Raw genomic sequence first — 26313 nt, 5'->3', positions numbered from 1 at the left:
ACTTGAGACATTTGTACAAAGGCTTTTCCAACCATTTGGCTCAGAGAATCGAAGGGAATTTCTGTATGCTTTGGGAGCCAACTTAAATGCCTCCGACCCGTCCCAGCGTCTGCGATTCCAAGCTTTTCTACCTAACTTTTTGAGTCGAACCAGTTCGGTATTCTACCAAGATGTTCCTCTAGAAGCACGCACAACTCGAAGCGAACAAGCCTCTTGGTATGCTGCCCAGGAATCAGAATGTAATGGCTCAAATGGCATGTTCCCCGTAAGTAGTCGGGGATTTGTGCCTTATGCTGCCACAATCTGTGAGTTTATTTGATCAACGATCTCGTCCAAGTTACTTGGAGATTCAATCGTCGGAGGATACCCATCAAACCCAGCCACCAAGCCCTCTTCGTAGAGCTCCCAGTTCGTAGATTTGCGAATACGATATGTGGCGATGTGTAGTGAGACGTTTAAATGATGAAAGATGATGTACTTACGGGGCCCTATTCTCACAGTCACATCACCTAGTGACTAGAAGGAAATTTTCTTCTAGTCACTAGGTAACGTGACTGTGATAATATGCCAAAGTTCGAGCTCGTTTGGTACGAGCCAGTTTGCCAATTCGTGCGTAATACCGTCAGAGCAGAGAGTTATATCTAACACCTCTTCTCCGCCATTTCGTGCAAATGTTGGGCGATTTCCTACATTAAGTATGTGCAGATTTGCACTACTGAAGTATTCCATCAATTCGGTGCCTCTCAAATTGATACCTGAGCTGCCCCAAATTATGTGATGGGAATTTGCATCACCGCCGATTATGAGGGGAAACTTATTTCTGCCACAGTATGATACAAACCTTTTGAAATCATCAGAGGCTGATGGTTCATTATGCGCAAATATGCCAAACAATAGGCGTTTTTCTTGTTTATGTTATGTTTGTTTGAAAATGTGGTCCGTCGTAATGCAGAAAAAGGCTGATTTAACAGGCTCGAGTAAGTTTGAAAGAAGAACGAATTTTAATTCATGACCGTCGCGCTGAAGGATTTATTTCGGTTGTTTGCTTCGTCACTCGTTCGTTCGGTGCAGTGCAGTAATTCAATTATTTTCGATTCCAATTCCTCCTCCGGCCAGCAAACTTATTTAGCCCATCCGCGTTCTCACAAAATGGCAGCAGAGCTATCATCGTTTAGGAACCGATCGTCGGTTAGGCGAGGAATGAACTATCCGAGGATTTCGGATCAATGAATACAGTCAGGAAATACGGGAAACTTCTTTTTTGCAATAATTCATTCTCATTATCCCTACAGTGTTACTGATTTAATCATCCAAACTTTTTGATCCTCTGCTGAAAAGTCGGTATAATTACAGATTAGCTACATGAAGGTCGTATGTTTTTTTAATTACTGAGTTACTAGGTATTATGTCGTTCTCAATCTGACGTGAGCTACGCTGGTTTTTGTTTTTGATAAACGTCTACATATATAAAGGATTATTCACATAAATTAGTTGGTGGCAGATGCATTTTTTTCTCGTTTCTAACAAAAGGCAAAAGTATATAAAACATCTTTTATTTCTAGAACGGAAATTCCAATAATAACTGCGCAACGAAACCACGTAATGTATGGCTACTCTGTAACACGATCAACGCTATGATCTCCTACACTTGATAACACCTCAGTAGTAATAAGCGGCTGTAATTTGTGTTTCAAACAAACATATCCTTGACTGAATTCAAGCAGGCATCACTAAAATATTTGAGTACGTCTCTAGTTAGCACGACTTGTTATTTTTAGTTGTACTTAAAAAAAACCCGGTTCGAATGGGGATGCATGATCCGAAAATGAGAATAAAACATATTACAAAAAACGCAGTTTCGATGTTTTTCTTAACCGATCTCCCCAACCATTTTTTTTGTTGAGCGGGAGAGCGGAAAAAATATGGAATTAAGACTACAAATCTGATCCTTCGCTCTAAACGGTAGTCAGCTTGCTTCGCCGATGTTTTGTGTTTATTTTCTGCTTTCAATAAGGAATTGCAATGGGTAAATGTTTATAAGTTAGGATCCCTATTTTTTTTCTTCTCATTATCATCATCGCTAAGCTGCAAATTATCATCAATTTGATATAAGTTAATTAATTAGTAGTAATGTTTTCTTGTTCTCTCACTTGCGTTACGCTTCAGGAGGCTACTATGTCCCTTTCTACCTCACGAATCGGTGCCTTATCCCGGGGAAATGTTTGTGGAGTGCAACTGTATCTGCCATATATGCGCGATGGTATATATTTGAATTTACTAACGAGTCGAATGAAGGTCGAATGCCTTAAGCTGAAATTTTTTTCCATGCGAGAGTAAAACGTAAGTATTTGAAAATATTCTGATGTAAAAATTCCGATTTGGAATCGTTACAAACCGTAAAAAACGACAAGTAGCACCAATAGCGAGAGCAGAAAGAGCATTTTAAATATATTTTTTTTATTGAACCTCTTCTATATTCGACTTAACCTTTCTACTTTCTCGCAATACCTAACTATTAAAAGTGGTTCAATAAGCATTCCCACGTTTTGCCTCCGGCGAACAATGGCGTATAAACCATCGTTTCTATTTCACATACACGCACTCCAACTCTGTCCATCCCTGCCTATTGCGTAGAAGCGCACATTCATACATACACACATAACATCGCGCAGCGCAGAGTACATTATAGTGCTTTGAAGCCATATCACACAACGTGTAAATTCCGGTCTTTACAATGTCCAACTGGTCTCTTTCGGAAAAGGCTTATCACCACAGCGCGCCTAGCAGTCCGATTGTGCCGAAAAGTCCAGATCCTTTTTGACGCTACGCGTCAAACGGTCCAACTCCATGGCAGCATCGGTTCGCATGGAAATTTTTTCGCTGCTCGACACCAGATCGCCCCCGTTCGTTGCCCTCGGCGAGATGGTAGACCCCGGCAGGGTGGCACCGGACGGTGAGCCAGACTTTTTATGTAGCAGTGAGTTGAAGAAATTCGCCAGAACACCTTCGCCGCTGGGCGTGCCTGGATTGAGCTTGCCATCGACCTGTGGACGGGTGTAGATAAAAAAAAATCAGCACACTATTGCAGAATCGTCCACGATTTAAAGGTACCTTTTTTGGCGAGCCTTGCGCACCCGCCGAACCCGGGGTCCGTGGTGTCGTTTTGCCGGCACTACCCTGTGATCGCATCGGGGACTCCCCCCGCGTCGGTGTTTGTCCCTGCTGCAGAAGCATCAATTGTCGGGTGAGGAAGGCCTGTTCTTCTTCAGTTTGAACCTCAACCTCTCGGTTGGAGACAGTCTAAAATGGGTGATGAGATTATAATTACAAAGATTTAGCAATTTTCTGGGCAGCCTTACCTTTCTAGAAGGCGGTTGTGCAATAATATCATTGTAGTAATCATCTGGCTTACATGACTGCATATTTTCGTACAGTATATTGATCTTTTTCATGTTGTCCCAACCAGCAGGTCTGAAAAAGGAAAGCCATAAGCTTACGAATTACAACGGATCAGAAAAATAAACCTACATTAGCACGGCGTCTTTCTCCACGATAAGTGCGGGTGTACGGAATGGTAACCCGTAGATTCGATGCGTTAGATATTTATACAGCAAGTCGCAATTTTTGTCTTCCTTCACACTCGTGTAGAACAGCGACGCTCCGTAAATTAGACAGAACCGACGAATCCACTGTTGCATGAAGTCAAAGTGCTCATCCCGGTAGTCGAGCTCCTTCTCCAGTGTGGTCATGTAGTCGGTCTGGGAACAGTTACAAACAAAAAGTTAATATTTCTGCTTTTGTAAAGCACGCCACGAATTGATGCTATTAGTATAGTATCGAGAATTTTGACTAAAATTGCAACAAATCTTAATGCAGTTAACGGAGAGACAGGGGTAGAGAACATGAGATTATTATAAATGCACAAGATTAATTTTAAACGGACACGTACTTTCGTTACAACAACAACTACATCTAAGCCCAAATTGGTCGTTAGTACACCTTCGGGAAGTGGCAGCGCATCCAGATCGTCATCCACCGAGGAGAGACGGTTGGTGCGCTTGATGGGTGAGCCTGGCTCCAGCTCGTCGATTGTGTCGCAGTAACTCTGCCATACAGTGACCAACCGCTGGCGGCATTGTTGTTTTTCCTCTGTAAAGAAAAAATGTAAATATTATTATGCTTAAAACAAAACTCCTCCGATCGAAATTATTAACAACGTTGTTTCGATTTGCAGAAGCAAAAATTGGCCCACCTACGATTTTGTCCCATTCACTAACATAGCATAAGACACAAAAACAAAAGAAGCGAAATAGGAAACCATACAAACTAAACGTATTATATGGCCAACAATCGAATCACATAAGTAGGTAATACGATATTGCATCGTTCGAAAAGTTTAGTGACCGTTACTAACTCTCGTGCTCGCTCCTTACTGTGTTCTTGTCTTTCGCAGCATTCTTCACCACTTACCCGGTTCGATTTTCAGTCCCGCTATGTGATCATCCAATATCTTGATCCAGTGCTGAAGCTGATCCACCCAGCTCCACGGTGTCGTCATCGATAGCGTCAGAATGACCAGGGTGTGTGCGTAGTTCAGCTCGTGCAGTGCATATTTGAGCAGATTGTTGTGGCCGGGATCACCATCCAGTATCCACACGCCTAGGCGGGTTACATCTAACATTGGGAGGGGAATTTGTGTGTGTGATTAAAACGTTTCACTATAAAAAGGTCGACCCACTTACCGTCTCGGTACTCGTCTCGTACATCGATGTATGCATACTCTAGACCGGATCCCTTTTTGGGATCTTCCACGCCCTGCAGTTTTGCGATTAGTGTCGTTTTACCGCTAGCATTGTCGCCCAGTACGAGCACGGATTTATTCGTAGGTAGTTTGGTGCTGCTTTGCGTTTGTACTTCACTGAGGATTGCGGACCTGTGGGGGTGGGGGAGAACAATGAGATCGTTAGATTTAGTGTTTTCCCAAAATGATTCATTTTTTTACAATCTCTCGTAATTGCAAGGTGCCAATTGTTAGTTATTGACACGGGTAATTGGTAGATGACGAGCAGGAATTTGTTCTAAAGTATGTACAGTTGAGTTTTTTGTGCAGGGATACGACAATGTCATTGATCAGTTATCAGCCTGTAGATGACGATCGTCAAGCGTATTTAGATGTTAGCTGTACTGCCCATAATCGCAAGTCAGTCCCATGTTCTGCGGGATTCCCTATACACAGGGGACTGACTCCCGATTATAGGTAGTATATACTGCCGCTCTACGCATGATTGTCCCGTGTGTATAGGCAATCGCATAGTACATGGGGCAGTTATGCGTATAGCGACAGTCCCATATTGAAAAACAGCAAGCCGAGTAAAACGCTGTTCAAAATTTACTTTTTCATTGAGCCTTTTGGATGGGCCAGTGCAGTAAAATTACATTTCATTCGATCGAAACTGAATGAACGCAGTCAATCAGTCGTAGCATTCATATTCATTTAACGCATCAGATGCTGTTGATCTGAAGCTCGGTTCATGGCTCTTCACTCACCGTCGCTTTCAAATGAGTCGCTATTCATAGTGAACCTCCTTCGTTTGATCTTTTCAAATGAATAGATCCGCTTTCAATTTACCCAGTGAGCACCAGTCAAATGAGATCCGGGTAAGCCCAAGACAAGAAGAGACAACTGGCTTCGTGTTTTTGGTTTTTTTTTCTCTCCTTTTGTGGCACAGACCTGTTGGTCCATATTTGCCAGGTGTATCAAATGATAGTTGTCAATTGACGTACGAATTCGAGGAAAATAATGAATTTGATTACCCTCTGTCAGATGCGTTTCCAAACAAGTGAAAACCCAAGTTTGTTGCGAAAGTTTGTGAATCGATGGTAAGTTTAAGTTTCGCGGGAATCACTCAAACGTTGCCTCCTATCTCTCTCACAAATTCAGCTATTTGCATATATTCATCGGCATTTTTGTTTTTCAGGACGCTAATGAGGCTGATTCGGTTGTCTAGCACGGGATATTTTTGTCTGGTCGAGTTATACCTCGGACAGTCATGGAGGATATGGGTCAAGTTTTCTTGAACGTTACAATCGTCGCAATTTTCGGTTCGTATCAGTTTCCATTTATATAGTCTGTCTTTAGAGGCTGTGTGGAAGGTTCTTATTCTTCCCATTGTAATAGTTTGTGTCGTAGTCATTTGCATTTTGTAGAACCAGGGTTTCATTGTCACTGTATTCATTATTTGGTAGTGTTCTTTTCCTTTTTCCTGTGATAGTCTCGTATATTCTTCGTTCCATTCTGTAGTCAATTCTTTTTTGAAACTTATTAGAGAATCACCGATAGTTAAAGGATAATATTCTGTACTAGATTTTTTAATCCCTAATTTAGCGGCTTCGTCCGCTCTATCGTTTCCTAAAATGTTGATGTGGCCGGGTATCCATTGAATGGTTATTTTTTGTAAATTATTGCAATTGGCTATTGTATATAGCTGCTGTACTAGGTAATTTTCAATATTGTTATCTATAAGCGCCATACAGCCACTTTGTGAATCTGTAAATATGACCACTTTGGTTTGGTTGATACTAATTGCATATTCTACAGCCTCAATAATGCCTACCAGTTCAGCATTCATGATAGAAAAATTAGGATTTAATTTGTAGCTAAAGGATATTCTATTTTCTTGGTCATATATACCATATCCTACTCCATATTCACTTTTCGAGCCATCTGTAAATAGTTTGAAATAGGTAAAATAGTCTTCTCTTATTAATCTTTGTACTGTAGTTGTCTGTAATACTAGTGGGGTGTTTTTTCTATGTAGATTAGGTATTGTTGGTATTATTTCAACTATTTTGGGGTCGTGAATGATAGTAGAATTAATTTTTAATGTTTTACATTGCAGGATATGATAATTATTTATCGATGCGCTTTTTTGAAGGTAACTATGGTATTTGGGTATTTCGTCTGAGTTTATCAAATTCCATAAGTGGTTTGTTATTGGGCTGGTCTCGAAATAAAGCGTTTTTAGCAATTCTTTGTAAGCTAAATATTGTGCTCTATAATGTAGTGGGAATTCACCAACTTCTGCATAGAGGACGTGATTAGGAGTCGATTGTAGATAACGGCAAGAGGTTCTAATTGCAAGGTTCTGTACTTTTTCAATTCTAGTTAGGTCTGTTTTGCAAGCTTTGGAGTAAACCGTCAAACCGTAATCTAACTGAGAACGAACTATGGAGTTATTTATCTTTTGTAAGACCTCGGGGTGGCAGCCACCTTTCTTTCTACTCAACATCTTTAATATATTGATTTTCTTTCTGGTTTTATTTATAGTATGTGTGATATGCGCTTTAAAGTTCAACTTGTGGTCTATCCAGATTCCTAAATGCTTGTGTATAAATTTAATTTCTACTGGAGTATTGTTGATTTTTATATTGATATTTTCGGGGACGTTATTCATAAATACTATTGTTGCAGACTTATCGGGATTTACTTGCATGCCTAAATTGTCTAGTTCTCTGCATATTGTATTGAGTGTGGTGTTCATGTTATGGCTAGCTTCTATTGCATCTGTGCCTATTGTAACTACTGCAAAATCATCAGCAAATTGAATGAGTGTACCATCTTCTGTAATTTCGTGTAATTTGGTTGTAAAAATGTTGAATAGTATTGGTGATATCGGGCAGCCTTGAGGTAATCCTTTATTTGTAACTCTTTCTATTGTGGAACCATCATTTAGTGTTAATTGTATTGTTCTTTTATGGAGATAAAAATATAACCAGTTAACTATGTGTGTGGGAAATTCTTTTTCTGATAAGATCTTCAGTAGCTTAGAAATATCAACGTTGTCAAATGCTTTAGACAAATCTAAGAAGGTGACCATGATACATTTTTTATTAATTTTTGCCTCTTGTATTCTGAGGACAAGATAATTAACACAATTAATTGATGATGTTTTGCTTTTAAAACCAAACGAGTATTGAGACAAAATCTGGTTGGCATTGGTGAATTTAACTATTTCGCGTTTTATTTTAATGTTTATTGTTTTCAAAAAAATTGGAATTAAGCATATCGGTCTATATGAATTGGAACTATTTTCATCTTTTCCAGGTTTGAGAATTGTGATTACTTTTATCTTTAACCAACTGTCTGTAATTATAAGAGTATTTAAGACATCGTTACACATGTTTGTTATTACTCTGATTAATTCTGGATTTAAGTGCTTCAAAATAAAGTAAGAAATATGATCGTGGCCTGGTGAAGAACTGTCTTTTTTTTTTAATTTGATTGTTTTGAAGAATTCCGTTACTGATAATTGTAGGTGATTTGGTGAATTTCTTACCGAGTATTCTATTTCGTTTGATATGTTTGGGAAATTTAAATCCATAAATTGATTTGCTAGTTCTTTATTATTTAGTAATTTTAGGTTATGTTTCTGTGGAAATCCTCCACTGATAAGTTTGACGGTTGTCCATAGCTGTTTAATGTCGAGGTCCGGTGTGAGTGTGTCTGTGAGATCTTGGAATTTTTTTCTTTTCGCTTTTTTAATTTCTGTTTTCAATTTTGCTCTTGCTTTTTTAAATGCTATGAAGTTTTCTATTGTTAAGTTTTTAAGGTATATGATAAATTTATCTTGTTTTTCGTTAAATAGCTGTTGGATATCGTTATTCCACCATTTTTTTGGGTAGAATTTTTTATGCGGTTTATATTTTGTTTTTTCAATTTCGTGTTTGAAAATATTGCTTAGTTGTTCTGGTGATGATATACTTTCTGGGTCTATTGAGTTTAGGTTTGCTATTGATTTTTTCTTGTTGATTAAAGTGGTGTTGTAAGTGAATTTTTGTGCTTGATTTATTATTTTTAGTATTATTATTTTATGATCTCCACAGATTTCGTCGTCTAATATTGTCCATTCTGTTCGTGGGGCAAGGCAGGATGTTACTATGGTCAGGTCAATTGCGGAAGGTGTTTTATTTGGATGATTTGTCATTGTTGGTGAGCCGTCATTTAGTATAATCATGTTTCTGTTTTCTATCGAGTCTAAAATTAGTTCACCTCTTGGACAAGTTTTATTTGCCACATTCCATACTGAATGATGTGCGTTGAAATCACCAGCAAAAATTGTTTTACAGCGACTTTGATCAATAAAGTTAAGAAGGCTAGTGAGAGGATTTTTTATTTGGTTATTATTTATAGGGCTCGGAGGTATGTAAGTCGAAACAAATAAAAGTGGGTCGATTGTATTCGTTGTTTTAATTGCTATTGCTTCAACTGGTTGTGTGTCTGGGAGGTTAATTTCTTGAAATGCTATTTCGTTTTTTATCAAAAATGCTACGCCACCATAGCCTTTATCTCTCGCTTTTTTGATAAATTTATAGCCCGGAAATTTGAAATCTTCTTCAGGCTTTAACCAAATTTCTGATAACATAGCAATATCGATATTGTGTGTTTGTAGCAAATTAGTGAGAAGAGAACGGTTAGCAACAGGTCTTATGCTATTGATATTGTTCTGTAGTATATTAAGATTGCGAAGTGAGCCCATTATTGTTTGTTGGGTGGTTTTAATGGTTGTAGTATTTCCGGATTTATTAGTTCGTTCAACTGCTCATTAATGTTTGTTAGAAATTTATAGTCTGTTCCTTTTTTCGCGCTGTTTTCTGAAATATTTTCCGTTATTTTTTCTTGGATTTCTTTGATTTTAGTTATGAGTTTGTTCAGATTTAATTGTTTGACTATTTCAATTTTGAGTTTGTTTACTATTTGGGTCAATTCAAGTTTCGTGATGTAATTAGATTCATTTTCGGTCTGAGTATTGCTTGCAGTTGTGACTTTACTAGTAGTTTGTAACGGTTTTTTGTCAGCTGTCGGTTTATTTAGTTGATTTGTCGTGTTTGTTTCTTCCGATGTGTTTAGCGGTGTGATAGGGGGGAACTCTTCTAGCGACTGCAGTCGTTGTTGTACCTGTGATTGTCTGGGATAAAGTTTATTGGCTTCGTCAAAGGAGAGTTTGTTAAATGCCATGGCTTTGCGGATGTTGTCTTGTCGGGTTCTTTCCTTGCATTCTGGGTCAAATGCCTTATGACCTTCATTGAAATGAAAGCATTTTTTTTAGTGATTTGCAGTCTTTTCCGTCGTGTCCGTTCAATGAGCAGTTGCTGCATCTGACCTGTTCTGATTTACATACCTTTGATGTGTGACCATAGCGTAAACATTTCCAACAGAATTTGATTGGGAACAAATATACATCAACCCTTCTTGGGATTGTATATATTGTAACATTTTGTGGTAGTTTTTCCCCTTCAGCGTAAATTTTTATCGAGTAAGTAGGCGTAAGTTTTTTATCGACTAACTTTTGTATTCTCTCAACTTTGGTAATTTTTATTCTTTCGCATTCGAGGTTCTTCAGCAGTTCCTCGTCCGTGAATGATATTGGAATGTCCCTGATGACCCCGATGGTTTCTTGGTACATCTTAGGAACGAATATCTTGTATTTGTATGTCTCTAACAGTATTTTGGAATTAAGTAAGCTTTCTGCATGTTTTGGGTTCTCAAATATGATTTTATATCGGAATTTACCAGCGGGTTTAAGTTCTTTATATTGAGTGATTTTTATGTTGTGAAGTAATTTGGCTATTTCCATTATATGTAGTTTGCAATTGTCGTCTGTAGGTTCCATAATGAATGTCTTGTAAATTTTGTTCTGAATCCATCCAGTCTTAATTTTCGTTTTCGAATGCTTGTCGTTCTTGTCGGTTCGTTGTCGTTTGTCTTTTCCAGTTTTTCATTCATGTTCGAGTTTGTGTCTTTTGTGGTTTCTATCGTAGCTGTTCTAATTTGAGTCTTCTTGTCCTTTTTCATTTTTTTCCTTTGTAATTTACCCTCTTCATCCGAAGATAGAACAAACTTTCTGGGACCCGTCATAGAGGCGTCACTCGCCGACTCATATCCCGTATCAGACCCATCATCATGGTCGGGACCACGAGGCCCATCCTCATCTAACTCCATGTTTTCCTACGAGTCTCGTCCGAGACTGCGTAGGTGAAACGTAACCTACCTTATTTGTATGAGAGACCGAAAAACAACGGAGTTAGTCAATTTGCGATTCACACACTTTTTCACAATGCAACAAAATGGCCGGAAAGGCACTTCCGATGAAAATCAAATTTTGAGGTTAGCTTTTTTTCTCTCTAAATAACCGCGTTGCGCGCTATGATACACCTGGTATACTTTCCAACCGCACTGCACAAAGGCTGGTGTTTTTGGTTATCTTGCCTTTCTTGTGCCAGATGACAGATGAGTGTATGCAGCTTGCGAGGTTGGCAGTGCAGCCAATTTCTTTGTCATATTTAGATATGTTGCTATAATACTCATAATAATGACCGTTTTATTAACACACATTTTGCCAAAATTTATCTGGTACTAATCAATCCAACATTTTTATCACATACTTCATGTTTTTGGCAAATTTGTCCAGTTTCATCAGAATCTAATTTGCAACAAAAATATAATAGAGATGAACGTACTACCAAATCCGTTTTTCATTGCAACCAGTTCCAACAAGCTGTTATTACTAGATTCATTATTTTTTGTCTGAAATCTGCGAATTTAAGATCGGTTTATCGGAACACATTACGAACACAGTCTACAGAAAGAATTCGAAAGGATTTTGCTCGACATGAATGCTATAAACAGGCCATATCGATGGTGGGTGGTTTATTGATTTGAAGTAACCAAAAGTCGCCTTATTGGATTGATTGCAAGATGTCCTCAATCATCAGTTTCCGTCATCTACTGACCAGACTTGTAAAAGCAATATAGATATATCTAGCCAAACATGTCAAATGGTCCTAAGTGCAAATGACAGTTTCTCTTTGTTTACTTTCTTTTTCGCTAATAACTCGGCAGTTTATACGTTTGATAGCAGAATAAGCTAGTCGACATCAGAGTTTTTCGATATATCGTGAAACAATACTGAAAAGTTTTAAGATGACGCCGTAATAATCGAAAGAGAAAGTAAACAAAGAGAGGCTCTCATTTGACATGTTTATCGAGATATATTGATTATGATTTTCGCTTTAGTGGTTACCGGAAACCGCCATCTTTGTTTTCATGATGGCCTAAATGCATAAATTCCGGTGTTTTATGACTACTTTAAATGATATCCACATTGATAGTTGTTTTCACTACTTCTTAGTAACCAAAGGCCGTCATCTTAGATTTCAAAATGGCCTCACCTTTTAAATGGTATCCATGTTGCCCTCATCTCTGATTTTAAAATGACTTTAACCATCGAGCTTGAGCTTGAGCTTTACATTGTGCGACCACCCCTGGGCTGCTACTCCGTTATCGATCTGGACTAGCTGAAGTTGCAAGAGAATCAGAAGGTAATTATGCTTGGGATTAGGAAAACATCTTTCAATGTGCAACTCCTGGTAATCCTAAAGTGTTTATTGATCAAACCCGGCATCGGTCAGGCCCGAACGTAGATCGCAGAAGGAACGTTCGTCCGATATTTGCTTTTGCTAGAGGCCGTATATACTACTGCGCACTCCACAAGTATCACAGGAGGAGGATATTTGTTAGTAACTAGGTATCAACCCATCAACTCATGGATCGGAAATCAACGGCCTTACATCCCTTCCGAAGGAATAATTTGCACCTCAGAAAAATCTCGACGACCTCGGCTGGGATTGAACCCAGACCAACTGGGATGGGTGGCTGGCACGCTTACCACTCAACCAACTACGCCTTCGTTTGAAATGACTTGAACCTTTAACGAGTTTGACCTTTTACTCCTAAGACAAGACAAGGCAACTAGTAAAACGATTTCTGTATATTTCTGTATTTTGGTAGTACGTCCATCTCTATTTCAATTTTTATGGCAAATTTGATTCTGATGAATAGGCTGTTATGCTGGCCAAATTTGCTAGAAACATGTATTATGTGGTAAAAATGTTGGATTGATTAGTTCCAGTTACATTTTGGCGAAATGTGAGTTAATAAAACGGTCAGTATTATGTGTATTATAGCAACATATCTAAATATGACAAAGGAATTGGCTACACTACCAACCTCGCTAGCTGCATACAGTCATCTGTCAACAATTATTCAGCAGGGTACAAGAAAGGTAAGAAAACTAAAAATACAGAGCCAACTGCTCCAACCCGGTCAAACCATTCGGAATTTGATTCGGAATCCTGAATGGAGTCAGTATGGATTCCAAATCAAATGAAACAACCGATTCTGAGTCGGAATCGGTTGTTGCATTTGATTTGGAATCCATAATGACTCCATTAAAAATCCGAACCGGTTCCGGAATGAGTTTAACTGGGAAGATGAGGAGAAAGAAAGGTTCGGAACATTGTCATTTTTGAGTGTATTTGTTTTATACTTGTAAAATTAAGCATGGCCACCGGGCCCCTGGTAGTAAACATAATCATCCGGACGAGCATCCCGATTCTTTGACGCCGATGAAAAGAAAGAAAAGGCCGGGTTTTACCTTTTTATCTCAAAACTACTGATAAAATCCGTTTTAATCCTTCTAGTGGTGCAATTGTGCCTTTCTCATTTATCCAAACTACGATTCCATGGCTTGTTATGTTTAATATAATGGTGGAACTGTCTATTAGATATTCAGTGCTATTTACACATACGTATAATGAATCGACAGCTACGAACTTGAGTTGCTGTGTCGACGCAGAAACACTTGAAACCAGCGGCGGATCCAGGAGGAGGGCTCGGGGGTTTGGACCTCGCCAAAAAATTTCAACTTGTTAAGAAATTTTAAATTAATCTCTCAACTCAAAATCATTTCAAACCAATTTTTTCACAGGTTTTTCAGACCCACCAGGAAAGTTTACTATAGAGGAATTAGAAAATTTTATTCGCCTGGAGGGGTACTTGATGAGGGAAGGGCGGTTTAGGGAAGGGTGGTGAGTGACGTGGGGGGGGGGGTGCCCCTCACCGAATCCCCCTAACTACGATCCTGTTAAAATACAGAAAACCCATGTAAGTAAAAAAAATTGGCCGGGATTAGCTTTACGATGTTCAGAGTGATTGCATAACCTTTCTATAGGAGAAAGGCAAAAATAATTATTATTGTAAAACTTATATTAACAGAAAAGCCCAGTACGTCATTTGATTATTTTTTTTCATATCATGACAGCCTCATTCACACAGGGAAAAAATGTGCCTAGCTGTATCCGTCTTGAGTTGTGTCGTCTTATCATAGCCTTTACCCTATATGTATTTATTATCTTGGTCGGAGTTTTTCTCGTTAATCCGTCAATGAACCGGCGCCAGTAATTACGGTTCCTGGTTTTTATCAAACTCTTCGAATGAAGCAACAAAGAGAACGACAGCGTGCATCAGTTTTAAAATTCGAAACAACTGTTCGTAATAATAAATCAAAATACTTTGCTGGTGACGTGATTATTTTCGTTTCAATCCAATTTCAATTTTAAACTTTCATGTTAAGCGCCACACTGCTGAATATACCCTAAGGGATTTGATTGTTATAAAATACGAATGCTTGCAAACCTGTATAACAATAAAAAAAAAACAATCAGTACCTTATCTTAGTCAGATGGCATAACTTTTGGGTTACCTACCAAGATTAGCTTCGCAACATTTTGAAACAAACTGAAACTGCTCTAACACAACTCAATCAAAATCTTCAACTGACATCCATCTTTCAGTAGGCGCAAATCCCGTTTAGTCCGACTGTGCTTTCGAAATATGAAAGCTATGTTGTGTCGAAAGGTTCATTACCCTACGAACCTACAAATCGAAAACATTTTTCCGAGAGTTCCATATCAACCACATACAAGCAGAAATATTAATTTATCCCAACGTAACTCACACATGCCTTACCCTGCGGTGTTGAATTCAATCCAAACCCACCCACTTTGCAAATCATCTTGAACCTGTCGCAGGATGAAGAGCACGCGATAAACTTTGCACACAGCAAGAACCGCACTCACGGTTTGTATTTGTACTTGTAATATTTTTATTCATCCAACATGTGTCTCAATGAAATTTGCTAAAACTAGTGTGATTCAATAGGGATCTTTAATTTGGAAAAATTGTGCCAGTTTTTCATATGTATTGGTAGCGGGTATCCTTACGAGTACACCCATATCATTCTTAAACCTTAATTATTCATTTATGATTTTTAAATTTAAAAACCGATTTAATCCACCTAGCAGTGAGATGAGACATTTCTTACACATTTCACCATTGGATTAGTTTGCAGAACTCACGAGAAGTAGGCACCCAATTAGAGGTGGGATGAAAACAGTTTCTAGTCTTGCACGAATAAAATCTCGAATAAACTAAATAAATTATAGAAATCAACAAAACGACCGAAATAAAAAAGTAAAGCAAAAAATGAAACAATAGGTCTTTAAATTCATAAAATGAGTATAAAAATTAATGGAAATCATTATAATTTTGATCCAAATACACGAATCAAATTAGATTAGGTTATTAGATAAAAATTAAGATTATATTTAGAAATAGTTATAAGATTAATAGAATAAATTGACTCATACTAACAAATTGAATGAAATAAAACGAATGACTGAACATGAAATGCATAAAATTAAAGATATGAATAAAATGAATCAGATAAATCAAATGAATCAAATGAATCAAATGAATCAAATAAATCAAATGAATCATATGAATCAAATGAATCACATGAATAAAATGAATTAAATGAATTAAATGAATCAAATTGATTTAATTCATCCAGTGAATACAATGAATCAAATTAATGAAATGGATCAAATGAATAAAAAGAATTGATGAACAAAACGAATAAAGTAAAAAATAAATGAAATGCATAAATAAAACAAACGAATCAAATAAACAAAATGAGCTGAAGTGATAAAATGAATAAAAAGATGAAAATGAGCAGAATTAAATGCATTGATTAAAATGAAAAATTGAACAACAGTAAAAAGTTATATATTAATATAAAGAAATAAATTGAATCGAATAAATTATTTGGATGGAATGATTAAAACTGAAAAAGTAGTCAGATTATTAAAATGAAGAAACTGAACAAAATGAATAAACTGGAAAAAATTAATAAAATGCATACAATGAAAACAATGAATGATATGAGTAAAATGCACAAAAAGAGTAAACTGATCAGAGTGAATCCAAAGAATGAAACGAATAAAATAAGTAAAATGAACGCAGATGAACAAAACGAATAAAAAGATGCGGAATGAAATAATTAATTAAAATTAAATGGTCATATATTTGAAGCCAAACACATTTTTGAATAAAGAAAATGAATAAACCGGATTGTACGAATTTGAAAACCATTGCATCAGAAAGTTTTGAAATGTTTTTGAAAATCCCATCTTCTGAGAAAAGGCTAAATAATATGCAATGGACTTTCTAGGGCTTCCATCTTTTTTTGGTTTTATTCTTTTTGTTTTCATGCTTCTTTACTTGACGAATTCAAAGTTTACTTTTTGGTCACATATTCCCGAAAACAGATTTATGTGCAGAACAGAGTTTACTGGTCCAGTATTTTAACGCGCAATTGAATATAGTAAAGTGAGACAAGGTCACATGTGCTTTCAAGCCCCTTGGACAGAGAACGACAGAGGGAGAATGCGATGCGTGAATGAGACAGGTAGATATTTCAAAGTTTTTATTTGAATTGAAGTAAATAGTGTGAAATGTCTAGGCTATGTCGATTGCATAAAAGCCGTGTTTGTATTGTTTCGTTCGGAATTCTCGTGCAGGAAATATGGATAAATAAGTCCTATACAGACCAATATAGTGAAAAAGAAATGGTTCAAACTACTCAGTATATCCAAATATGGACGACGATAAGCTAGAAGACACATTGTAGTTGCATCCCCCATCGAGAGTGGGTACTTTGGGGACTTCTTTTCCCGGATCTAATTTGTGGATATTTTTGGTCTTTGATCCGTTATTTTTCATGAAAGTTCGTACCAATACAACGAATGTGCAGCTGATACAACTCATGGTTCATTCGCCTGCGCAACGTTCCGTCTTCCATCTGCACGCCACCATAGATGGTACGCAACACCTTTCGTTCGAAAACTCCAAGGGCGTGTTGGTCCTCCACGAGCATAGTCCAGGTCTCGTGGCCGTAAGGGACCACCGATCTAATCAGCGACTTGAAGATAATTAACTTCGTGCGGCGGCGAATTTTGTTCGACCGGAGCGTCCTCTGGAGTAGGCACGATTTCCCGCTAAGATCCGTCTCTGAATTTCTCTGCTGTTATCATTGTCGTCGGTTGCCAGTGAACCCAAATACATGAATTCGTCGACCATCTCGATTTCGTCACCGTCAATCCGAACTCGGGTGGGAGGTTCACATTGTCGTCTCTAGAACCTCTTCCTCTCATGTATTTTGTCTTCAAAATCCTGGCTTCAGCTTTCAGTCTTTGAGCATATATTTCATTCAAAATTCAATAGAGATACGAATAGTTTAAATATCGCACGTGGAATGTCTCTTTTGAAAATTTCCTTCGTCAAACTTTCATATTACCTAGTTAAGCCAAATATTTTTTTGATATAGCCATGAATTTCCTTAATTATAGTGTAGATACAGGCTTTGAATACAATTGAATTAAAGTTGAGTTGATGTAGCAGCAGACAAAAATAGTTTTGTTTTCTCAAACCTTCGCAGTTACAATTTATAAATATTTCAGATTGGCAGAAGATCTTATCACACAACTTAGAAATGGATACAGAAATAGCTAGATAGATGCGATAGAAGAGAGACAGAGAGAGAAAGCGAGAGAGAGAGAGAGAGAGAGAGAGAGAGAGATGGGGGGGGCGTGTGAGGAATGGCAAATGATGGTTAATGCAGTGACATTATTTTTATAGGTATATTATCATGATATATTGATTATTACATTCTTATCATAAATAATGTAAGTAGTAATTTTTGCTCTATAACCAGTATAACCTAAATCTTGGAAAAGAGCTAAATTTTCGCTAGATTTTTGGGCTTCAAACATACAGTTGCTTTCGGTGACGCCACAAGTAGTAATTATATTAGAAATCTTTTATCTCACTACTAGGTGAATTACTTGTTGATCTGTGTGTTGATATACCATCTAACATTTACCTCATGATTGAACGCAATGCCTAGTCCAAGGAATAAATACTGGAACTCACTGTTTCTTTATCAACACATTATTTTGTCTTTGAAGTGAACTTATATATTAATTTTTGAGAAATAGTTCATTTATTATAAAGGTAATTCACAAAATGTTCTCAACATCGAATTCCTTGAATCACGTAGATGTGTTTTCATACCCCGATATTCAAAATCGGTTTAGTTTTGCCCCTAAAACACCAGTAAAGCAATACTCTGTATGAAACAATCTCATTTTTAATTAGTGGAAATTGGTAAGCGAGGACTAAAAATACAAAATTTCTAATATCTCCGCCGCTCGTGCACGGATTAAGACAATCTATAGCTTGTTAGAAAGGTATTTTTACAAGCTTTCTATTTATGTGCAGTTTGTTGGACAATATTGTATTGTTCGAAAGTTATTTGCAAAAAACCTACTGTGTTTTGACAAAATCGCCCATATCTCAGAAAGTAAAGAACATATCGAAAATCAAAAATAATAGTGTCAAATGGCAACGTTAGGCCTTTCATTTGAAACTAATTTCATTAAGATCGGTTCAGCCATTGCTGAGATAATTACATGACATTTTGTACATACATACATACACACATACACACACACACACACACATACAGACATTGTCTCAATTTGTCGAGCTGAGTCGATTGGTATATGAGACTCGGCCCTCCGGGCCTCGGAAAAAGTTGTCAAAGTTTGAGCGAATCCTATACATTTCTTTTGTAAGAAATGTAAAAAACCAAATTAAACTCAACCAGCAAACTGACAGTTGTCCTACTAAATGACGTATCTGCAAATATCTCGTTCGCCTCATTGTTAACCGGGATAGCACCCCACACAGCATGATCTGGTACTTTTTCAATCCGCTAGCAACCTGCCATCCCAAGTTTCATCTGCAAACTATGGTAGATCTGATAAGGCAACCTATAGGGTCGTGCAAGTCGCGTGGGTTTGGATGTGTTATTATCCTAAAAGGAAACAAACTAAAAAATGTTTTTTTCAATAGTTTCGGGCCAAAAAATTGAAAAAGGACTGAGATATTAACTCACGGTACTAATCTGCATCAGAATATGCCTTAACCCGCACACCCCTAAAGATCCCTATTCGTCTTCTAAATCAAGATCGGTGAGGTTAAAATCAAATAATTCGGAGAACTCGTTGAACCTGCGAACCATTGCGAAACGTTTAACTGTGGAGCGTTAATGCCACCACTGCCGAAAATCCATAGCGTCTACTGGTACACAGTCTAACCGTGTATAAATTGCACAAGTTTCATTGCTGTGCAAAATGTTTATTGCGCGTTCTTCATCCCGGTCGATTTGAATATGTGCATGTTTACGGAGGATTGTACCGTCCGGACGATATAGTCATCACGTTGCTCGTTTGGCAAGCGAGCGACGAATGATTGAACGGGCACATGACACCTCTATTTAAAAAATACCTGTATTTGATCTAGTCAGTTAGGTGCAAGTGTGTGCAAATGCTAACATTGCCGAAAATCCATAGCGCTTATTGTACCAATTGGACACTATAATCATGATCTAAATAGGAACAAGGCACTACCATTTATAACTTTTTGCGTTTGATTGAGCCACTTAGCTGCTTCCTATAGACGGCTCTGTCTGAAAAAACTGCCTCGCGAATGACAGTTTTTTTCTCTTTGTTCCTGTCCTGTCAATCCTATTTTTCATTGGATTGTCTGCTCTAAAGATATTACCAAGGGCCGCTCATAAATGGTGTCGCGTATTGACAGTTGGGGAAAAGCCGAGAAAAAAAATTAAAAATGTGAGACGTACTAGTGAAAGCGGGGTTAATAAAACCAGCAATAATTTTTGGACTTTTTTCTGCGGTGCATTGTTTATGAATGGCCTTCTTACAAACAATATTCCCGAGCGAATGTCACGTAACACCGATGACAGAGCTGTGGGATTGAGGTCAAGTTTGCTTTGGGTCGTGCAAAACTGAGAAGCAACATCAATCATGATATGAATAATGAAAAAATAACTGTATTCTTCATTTAATGGAGGTTTTGTTGATATATAATGTTATATACATTAAGTCAACCAATGTAGCTGTCGAATTTTTAGAGAATTAACAAACTTTACAATTAACGTTTGTGGGAGCACTACACAGCCAGGCGTTTGTTGGGTGCGAACCTGAGTGTTTTGCAAACCTTTATCTTGCTGAGTGAGCTACCACTCTCAAAAATTAATGGGGTTTTCGATTGATTGACACCGGTGTAGTGGAGTGCATTGAAACTGCACCGTTTTTTGCACTTTCTAGCAGAAGTGCAGAAAACTGGGTATGTTCCATTGACACTTCTGCTAGAAAGTGCAAAACCAGTGCAATCCACTACACCGGTGTCAATCAATCGAAAACCCCATAAGTTAATTCAAACATAGAGGGCTAAACTGAGAGAGACAGAGGAGAAGTTTCACTGAAATTGAAAAAATATTTCTAGCAGTCGCTTCAGTAACATTTCTCAAAAATCTGTGTATCTGTACATACAGATTCTTGGTCTGAAAATGGCTGAACAATCTGTGTAAACACAGATTTTTCTGTATTCTTGGTAACCCTGGACGTGCACAAGCGCGCTTGCAAATTCACGATTGAGGTTATTGAATTTGTTAGTGCATAGGCATAAACGGGGCGGTTCTCATGTTTGCGGGATTGTTATCATCGTCTTCTACGTCGGATCAGTGTCGTAGACCAACACTAAGTTCTGCAAATTGTTTTAGTTTGAACTCACCTCCTCCGCTGCCACTGTTGATCATTCTTTCTGGGAATCCCTATTTGACAGACCCCTTTCACATTTCGTGCATTCCGTCACCCTGTTAAGAATGACCCTTCCCGAGAGTATCCAATATGCAAAAGGGGCCTTTATGATGCTAGATCTGCTGGCGGTATCTTTGCATTGGGCAGCAGTCAGATTCTGCATCTTCCGTCTGGAAAGTAGGCTTATTTCAGGCATTTCATCATCCAGAATATATACGGGGGTGCCAGTATTACATCTTCAATGCCACTTTGGGGAATCTATTTGCACAGGGAGCTTGCTTCACTTTTAAACTCTTCATCGCTGTCAAAAACTTGACATTGGACACCTGTATATTTCCGGCGATTTCTGCGCCTACTTCGCCGTGCTGTGTGGGCGGATACCTCGTTGGATCGTGCTTCTGGAACAGATCGTTCACGAGTACATTCATTTTAACCACCGTCTATGGACTTTTTATCTTTGCCACCACGACTCGATAAGCGTTCCCCCAGGATTGTCATCAGCTTCCAGGCACAACTGTTTGTAGTACAGTAGGATTCCGTTTTTGGCAACAATTTTATTTTTTTCAGTTGCCAAAACCGGAGCCGTGCCAAAAATGGAACCTAATTTTTGAAGTTTAGATTTTCAATTTACGATTTCAATAATGTTTCATGGATTTTTAATCATATGTGAAATGGAATGAGATGAAAAATATAAGAAAATTCAATTTTATTCATGTTTTTATCAAATTCAGACGTCGTAGGGTGGGGCAGAATGCTACTTTCGACGCTCAAAACCTCTAGCGCCTTGGGTATATATTGTGGAGGATTGGTGTCTTTAGCAAAATATCTTAGATGAAAATAATAATTATTTTGACATTTTAGGTTTTGATCTAGATAAGTAGAAACTGATCTAGATTAGTTCTATCTTTTGACAGAGGTGTTCTATCAAAAAACTTTCCTCGACAAAGTTGTTTGTTTGATATTTTTAACGTATTATGTAGGCTTATGTAGAAGGCACTACATTACATTTAAAAAAATACTCGAGAAAATGAATTTTAACATTTTTTTTTAATAAAAAATAATGTTTTATTTCTACATCTTCGAAAAAAGTTTCAAAGTGTGCTATCATGACATTCGCTCCTGGGATTGTTATCTTTTCTTTCGTGAATATTAATGAACAATTTTGTTTAAAAAAACATAGCTCTTTTAAAAAATAAATGAATTTTGTCCTCTATAACTACCAATCGTCGATCTTTCAGATGGCATTGATAGATTGAAAATCAAATTGCAATGTTTGAAGATAGGTTTGAAGAAAACCTGTAAAAATCACTTGCAATTGTCCAAACAAAAGGATTAAAACATCAGTGCTGCGGTGAAAATATGCTCCAATAAAAGTTCAAAAATCTCTAGAACAATGCATTGCAGAAATTAACACATCAAAAGATAATATTAGCAACCCTATTTTTCAAGAGCCACGCCACCTTAAATCTTAAAACAAATCATAACAAATGAACCATTATCAGTGCGGTAAAATATCAATTTCAAACGAAAATATTCGTTTCAATTGAAACTGCGAGTCTTTCACTGTAAGCATACCGCCACTATATCAGTTGAGTTCTGCTGCCGTCTTCGTTTGAGTCACTCAGAGTTCACTGTCAATTGAATAACAGGTTCTGATCATTTGACGTTTTTGCCCCTTTTAGTTTCTATTGAAAACCTACCTCACATTAGCACGGTCTCAGCTAATGGAAGTCAACCATTCCAACGAACCACTCACAAATGAATCGATGAGCACTCTTTGGGGCACGGCTCGGCGCTTACGAAACCGAAACAATACTAACGAGAGCGTGGAATATTCAAACCGTCGGATATTCGATTTTGTCAAGATTTGTTCGGATACCGCCCCGGCACAGAAGATCTACCGCGCCGCGCCCCTCAAGATAACGCGAAAGAAACACCGCGTGGAGTTCTCACTTGCTATCTTATCATATAACAATAATGCCCCAGGGCCAGACAGAATCGAGTTAAACTTCTTAAAAAATCTGCCAGACTCTGCCAAGAGACGCTTGTTGAATTTATTTAATAAGTTTCTCGAGGGTAATATTGTCCCTCATGCCTGGAGATAAATGAAGGTCATCGCTACCCATAAACCAGGTAAACCATCCTCTGACCACAACTCGTATCGACCAATTGCAATGCTGTCCTGTATCCAAAAGAATCATATTGCTTCGCTTCGACAAATGGGTTGAAGCAAATGGCTTACTTTCAGATACAAAATTTGGTTTCCGCAAAGGCAAAGGGTCGAAAGATTGTGTTGAATATTCAAACCGTTGGATATTCGGATATTACATTTACCGCGCCACGTCCCCTCAAGATACCGCGATCAAAGCACCTTTTCAATGATGAAGTTCTCATTTGCTCTCTTAGCATGTAGCAATCAAGTTCCAGAACTAGATAGAATCAAATTTAATGTATTGAAGCATCTACCAGACTTTGCCAAGAGACGCTTGTTAATCTAAGAAATTGCACTCTCCTGTGACTACTTTTCCGGACAACTAAATATGGTCATCGAAGCGCCGTTTCTGGCCGATTCATTGTACATTGCCTGTACAATGAATAAACAGACGTAGAATTTCCAGCAAAGATATCAATCATATTTTGCTACGATTCTATCTAAGTTTTCAATTTTTTTTAGATATTCTAATCTAGTTTGGCATAGGGTAGAATCCATCTGTATCATATTAACATGCCTTAAAATATGAGGATACGTCTGTAAATTTGAACCACTGCAAGCAACTAGTTGCGAAGAAGACAACTCGCGGGAAAGCCATGCGATAAGTATTTACCGTCCGGTTTCGCATACCTATTCAGCCTACACCAACAGGCCAAGACAGCTGGGACCCAAATCGCAAAATAATCTCACATCATCCGGACTACACTGGTTGACGGACACCCCCAAAAAAATGTGCCGTGTTATTAGGTAGTAGTGCTGTATTCGAGAGTCAATACTAAACGATATATCATGCTTTTCGAGCGAAAGAAATACACGAAAGGGAGGGAACAAACATTACGTCATGCACGTGAAGTCATTCAACCAGGTATGATTTACTGTAGTTGTATGCAAAGAATGGTTGAATAAATTTCAAGAGGCACGATTTTTGTTTGTCGTTTGTTTTCCATGATCTCGTGTCAAGTGATCGCAAATGAATAAACCCACTTTATAAATTTATGTGGTGATAACCGCATATTGCCAACGTAGACAGTGCCTTCTTTGTGTGAAAGAGACTGTCTTGTCTAGTCATACTTTTCTACAAATGGTACTGCATTCCAATATGGAACACTAACGTCATCTCGAGACTGTAATTCCCATTTGTATGTCCACCAGCGTAATTCTGTACACGCTTGAGACACTGTAGAAACTGACGCTTTTAGTTGAGCTAATTAATTTTCTTATTTTGAAATGAGAAAATTCATTCGTAAACTGATCAATATGGATGACCTAGAACTTGGTCACAAATTGCACAAAATTCAACGATTCACATTGATACATTTGGCACACTGCCCGTTGTACCGATTAGCTAACCATATGTTGATAAGTTTTAAAACAAATATTATTCGTCATCACGCATACTACCTATACCGCACTAGTATTAATGATTTAACAATTCCAACAACAGACCTAACGTCGATGCTCTTGAATAAAATGCGTTGAAGCAACGGGGGAGGGGGTGGGCGACATTATTTTTTATCGCAAAACCCGATATGATTCATCAAAACTACTGCTGATCGTGAGCGTATTTATTTCGCCTTCTCTCTTTCAACATTCGCAGTGTCGCTAGCTACTATTTACTCAACTAAGCATGTGACACGAAAATCGAAAAAATGCACTTCAAAAATCGCCTGGACTCATCGCATCATTGAAATTTGATGACTGTTGTAGGAAAAGAAACCCCCCAAAAAGCTGTACAATACAATAGGCTGGCACCTCGATTTTCACCTTCTCCCAATCTATCGATCGATCGTTGATGTTGAATAGGGGAGAGAGTGCGGTAAAGAAGTAAATAAAAATGTGATCGTGGCTCGTTGAATGAGTGCAACCATTAGCTAAAATGGTGCGAGAGGAAATTGCTTATGCAGAAAACACTGAGCGTTTTCATATGGGCAATCGGTCGTACTAGCTGCCACCTGTGTTTGTGACATTGTACACGAATGCTGATAAACAACGGCTAGGCAAATAGTGACCAGAAAATTTGTTTTAGCAATGAATGATTGAACAAAATTTGTTTCCCACCTTCAGATATATTACTTTGAAAACCGTGACGAGTTTTGAAAATATTCCTAGCAGATGCTCTATAGCTATGAATACAACAGGTGCGTCATCCGCTTTCAAACTTACCAAAGGTTCTCCTTCGGATCGATATCCTTCTTTCGGGGCGTTGTTAATCCATTTACTTGCGATACCGAAAGAATATCCATAGTTGCTGTGAAGATTTTCAATGTCGAGTAATCTGTAACACCAAACGATGCTGATTTTCAGGCTCCGATGTCCGACCGACCAAGTTGACTCTTGGAATTTGAGACGCTCTCGCGCCGCGATGAAAACTCCCGCAGACGATGATCAGTATGCACACACGGGCTTATGCGAGGTTCCACTGACGCCACCGCAACGGGACAACACGGTTCCAAATCGTTTCGCTATTTAGTAAGGATATTTAAATATAATTCCACAAAAAACTCATACACTGGCCGTCTCCGAGATCAGGTCATTGATGCTGGTGGTGATGCACACAAAAATACAAGTTAGGAACAGGGCGGAGGAAAAGGAAGGGGAAGATTTTCTTTGCGTTTTCACTTCAAGCAGCAGCCACAAAGTTGCAGGAAAAACTCGCTTCCGGATCGATTTGTGATCCACCGTAATCCAAAACTAGTTCTCGAAGGTTACAGCTGGAGAACTAGTGCGCGGAGGCAAACGATCGAGTTGGACCCGTTAAATTAAAACATTTTTTTCGTCCCCGTTTGCCACTATATCTATCGAACAATCCGACCGACCCGTTTTACTGTTCTTTTTTCTTACGCAGAGGTTTTCACACACCTTCGACGTCGTCGCGATTTTCTTCTTTGTGTATTTTTGGTGTTTTAGGCGCTTACGTCAGATAGCTGTCAAAGGGGGTGTACTAAAAGGAAAGATGGCGCGATTTGTGACGCTCGTTTATTAGTACATTTATTTAGATACACTGAAAGAAACCATTTCATAAAATTAAATTAATAGCGTTTTCGACAGATTGCCATTGTCAAAATAGCTACAAATTTCAAAAATAAATAGAGCAGTAAAATTAAACTGGATATCCACACTCAGGCAAAAAATACAGCGAATTTCATAGGAATATCGTATACTTTTTAGCCACAAGTAGC

General features: G+C 38.0%; 1 protein-coding gene across 1 annotated transcript; it reads right to left on the bottom strand.

Moving 5' to 3' along the window:
- Positions 1-1244: 1244 nt before the first annotated feature.
- LOC131682019 (cytoplasmic dynein 1 light intermediate chain 1) lies at positions 1245-26028 on the bottom strand. Its single transcript, XM_058963170.1, has 8 exons — positions 25298-26028; positions 4743-4933; positions 4471-4674; positions 3950-4149; positions 3529-3758; positions 3360-3471; positions 3112-3300; positions 1245-3044 (listed from the first exon to the last, which is right to left on the bottom strand). Exons 1-8 carry the CDS (start codon positions 25375-25377, stop codon positions 2781-2783), a joined length of 1470 nt encoding a protein of 489 aa, XP_058819153.1. The 5' UTR covers positions 25378-26028; the 3' UTR covers positions 1245-2780.
- Between the last annotated feature and the right edge of the window lie 285 nt (positions 26029-26313).

The sequence above is a fragment of the Topomyia yanbarensis genome, chromosome 1 (assembly GCF_030247195.1).
Source record: "Topomyia yanbarensis strain Yona2022 chromosome 1, ASM3024719v1, whole genome shotgun sequence".
Taxonomy (NCBI): Eukaryota; Metazoa; Arthropoda; class Insecta; order Diptera; family Culicidae; genus Topomyia; species Topomyia yanbarensis.
This window is presented reverse-complemented; position numbering and strand designations above follow the sequence as displayed.

Coding starts and splice junctions, on each gene's coding strand:
- LOC131682019 (XM_058963170.1), bottom strand. CDS start 25,377: ATGGATATTCTTTCGGTATCGCAAGTAAATGGATTAACAACGCCCCGA. Junction 4,675..4,742: donor ACGAGACGAGTACCGAGACG/GTAAGTGGGTCG, acceptor TCCCAATGTTAG/ATGTAACCCGCCTAGGCGTG. Junction 3,759..3,949: donor TAGTTGTTGTTGTAACGAAA/GTACGTGTCCGT, acceptor AACTGTTCCCAG/ACCGACTACATGACCACACT.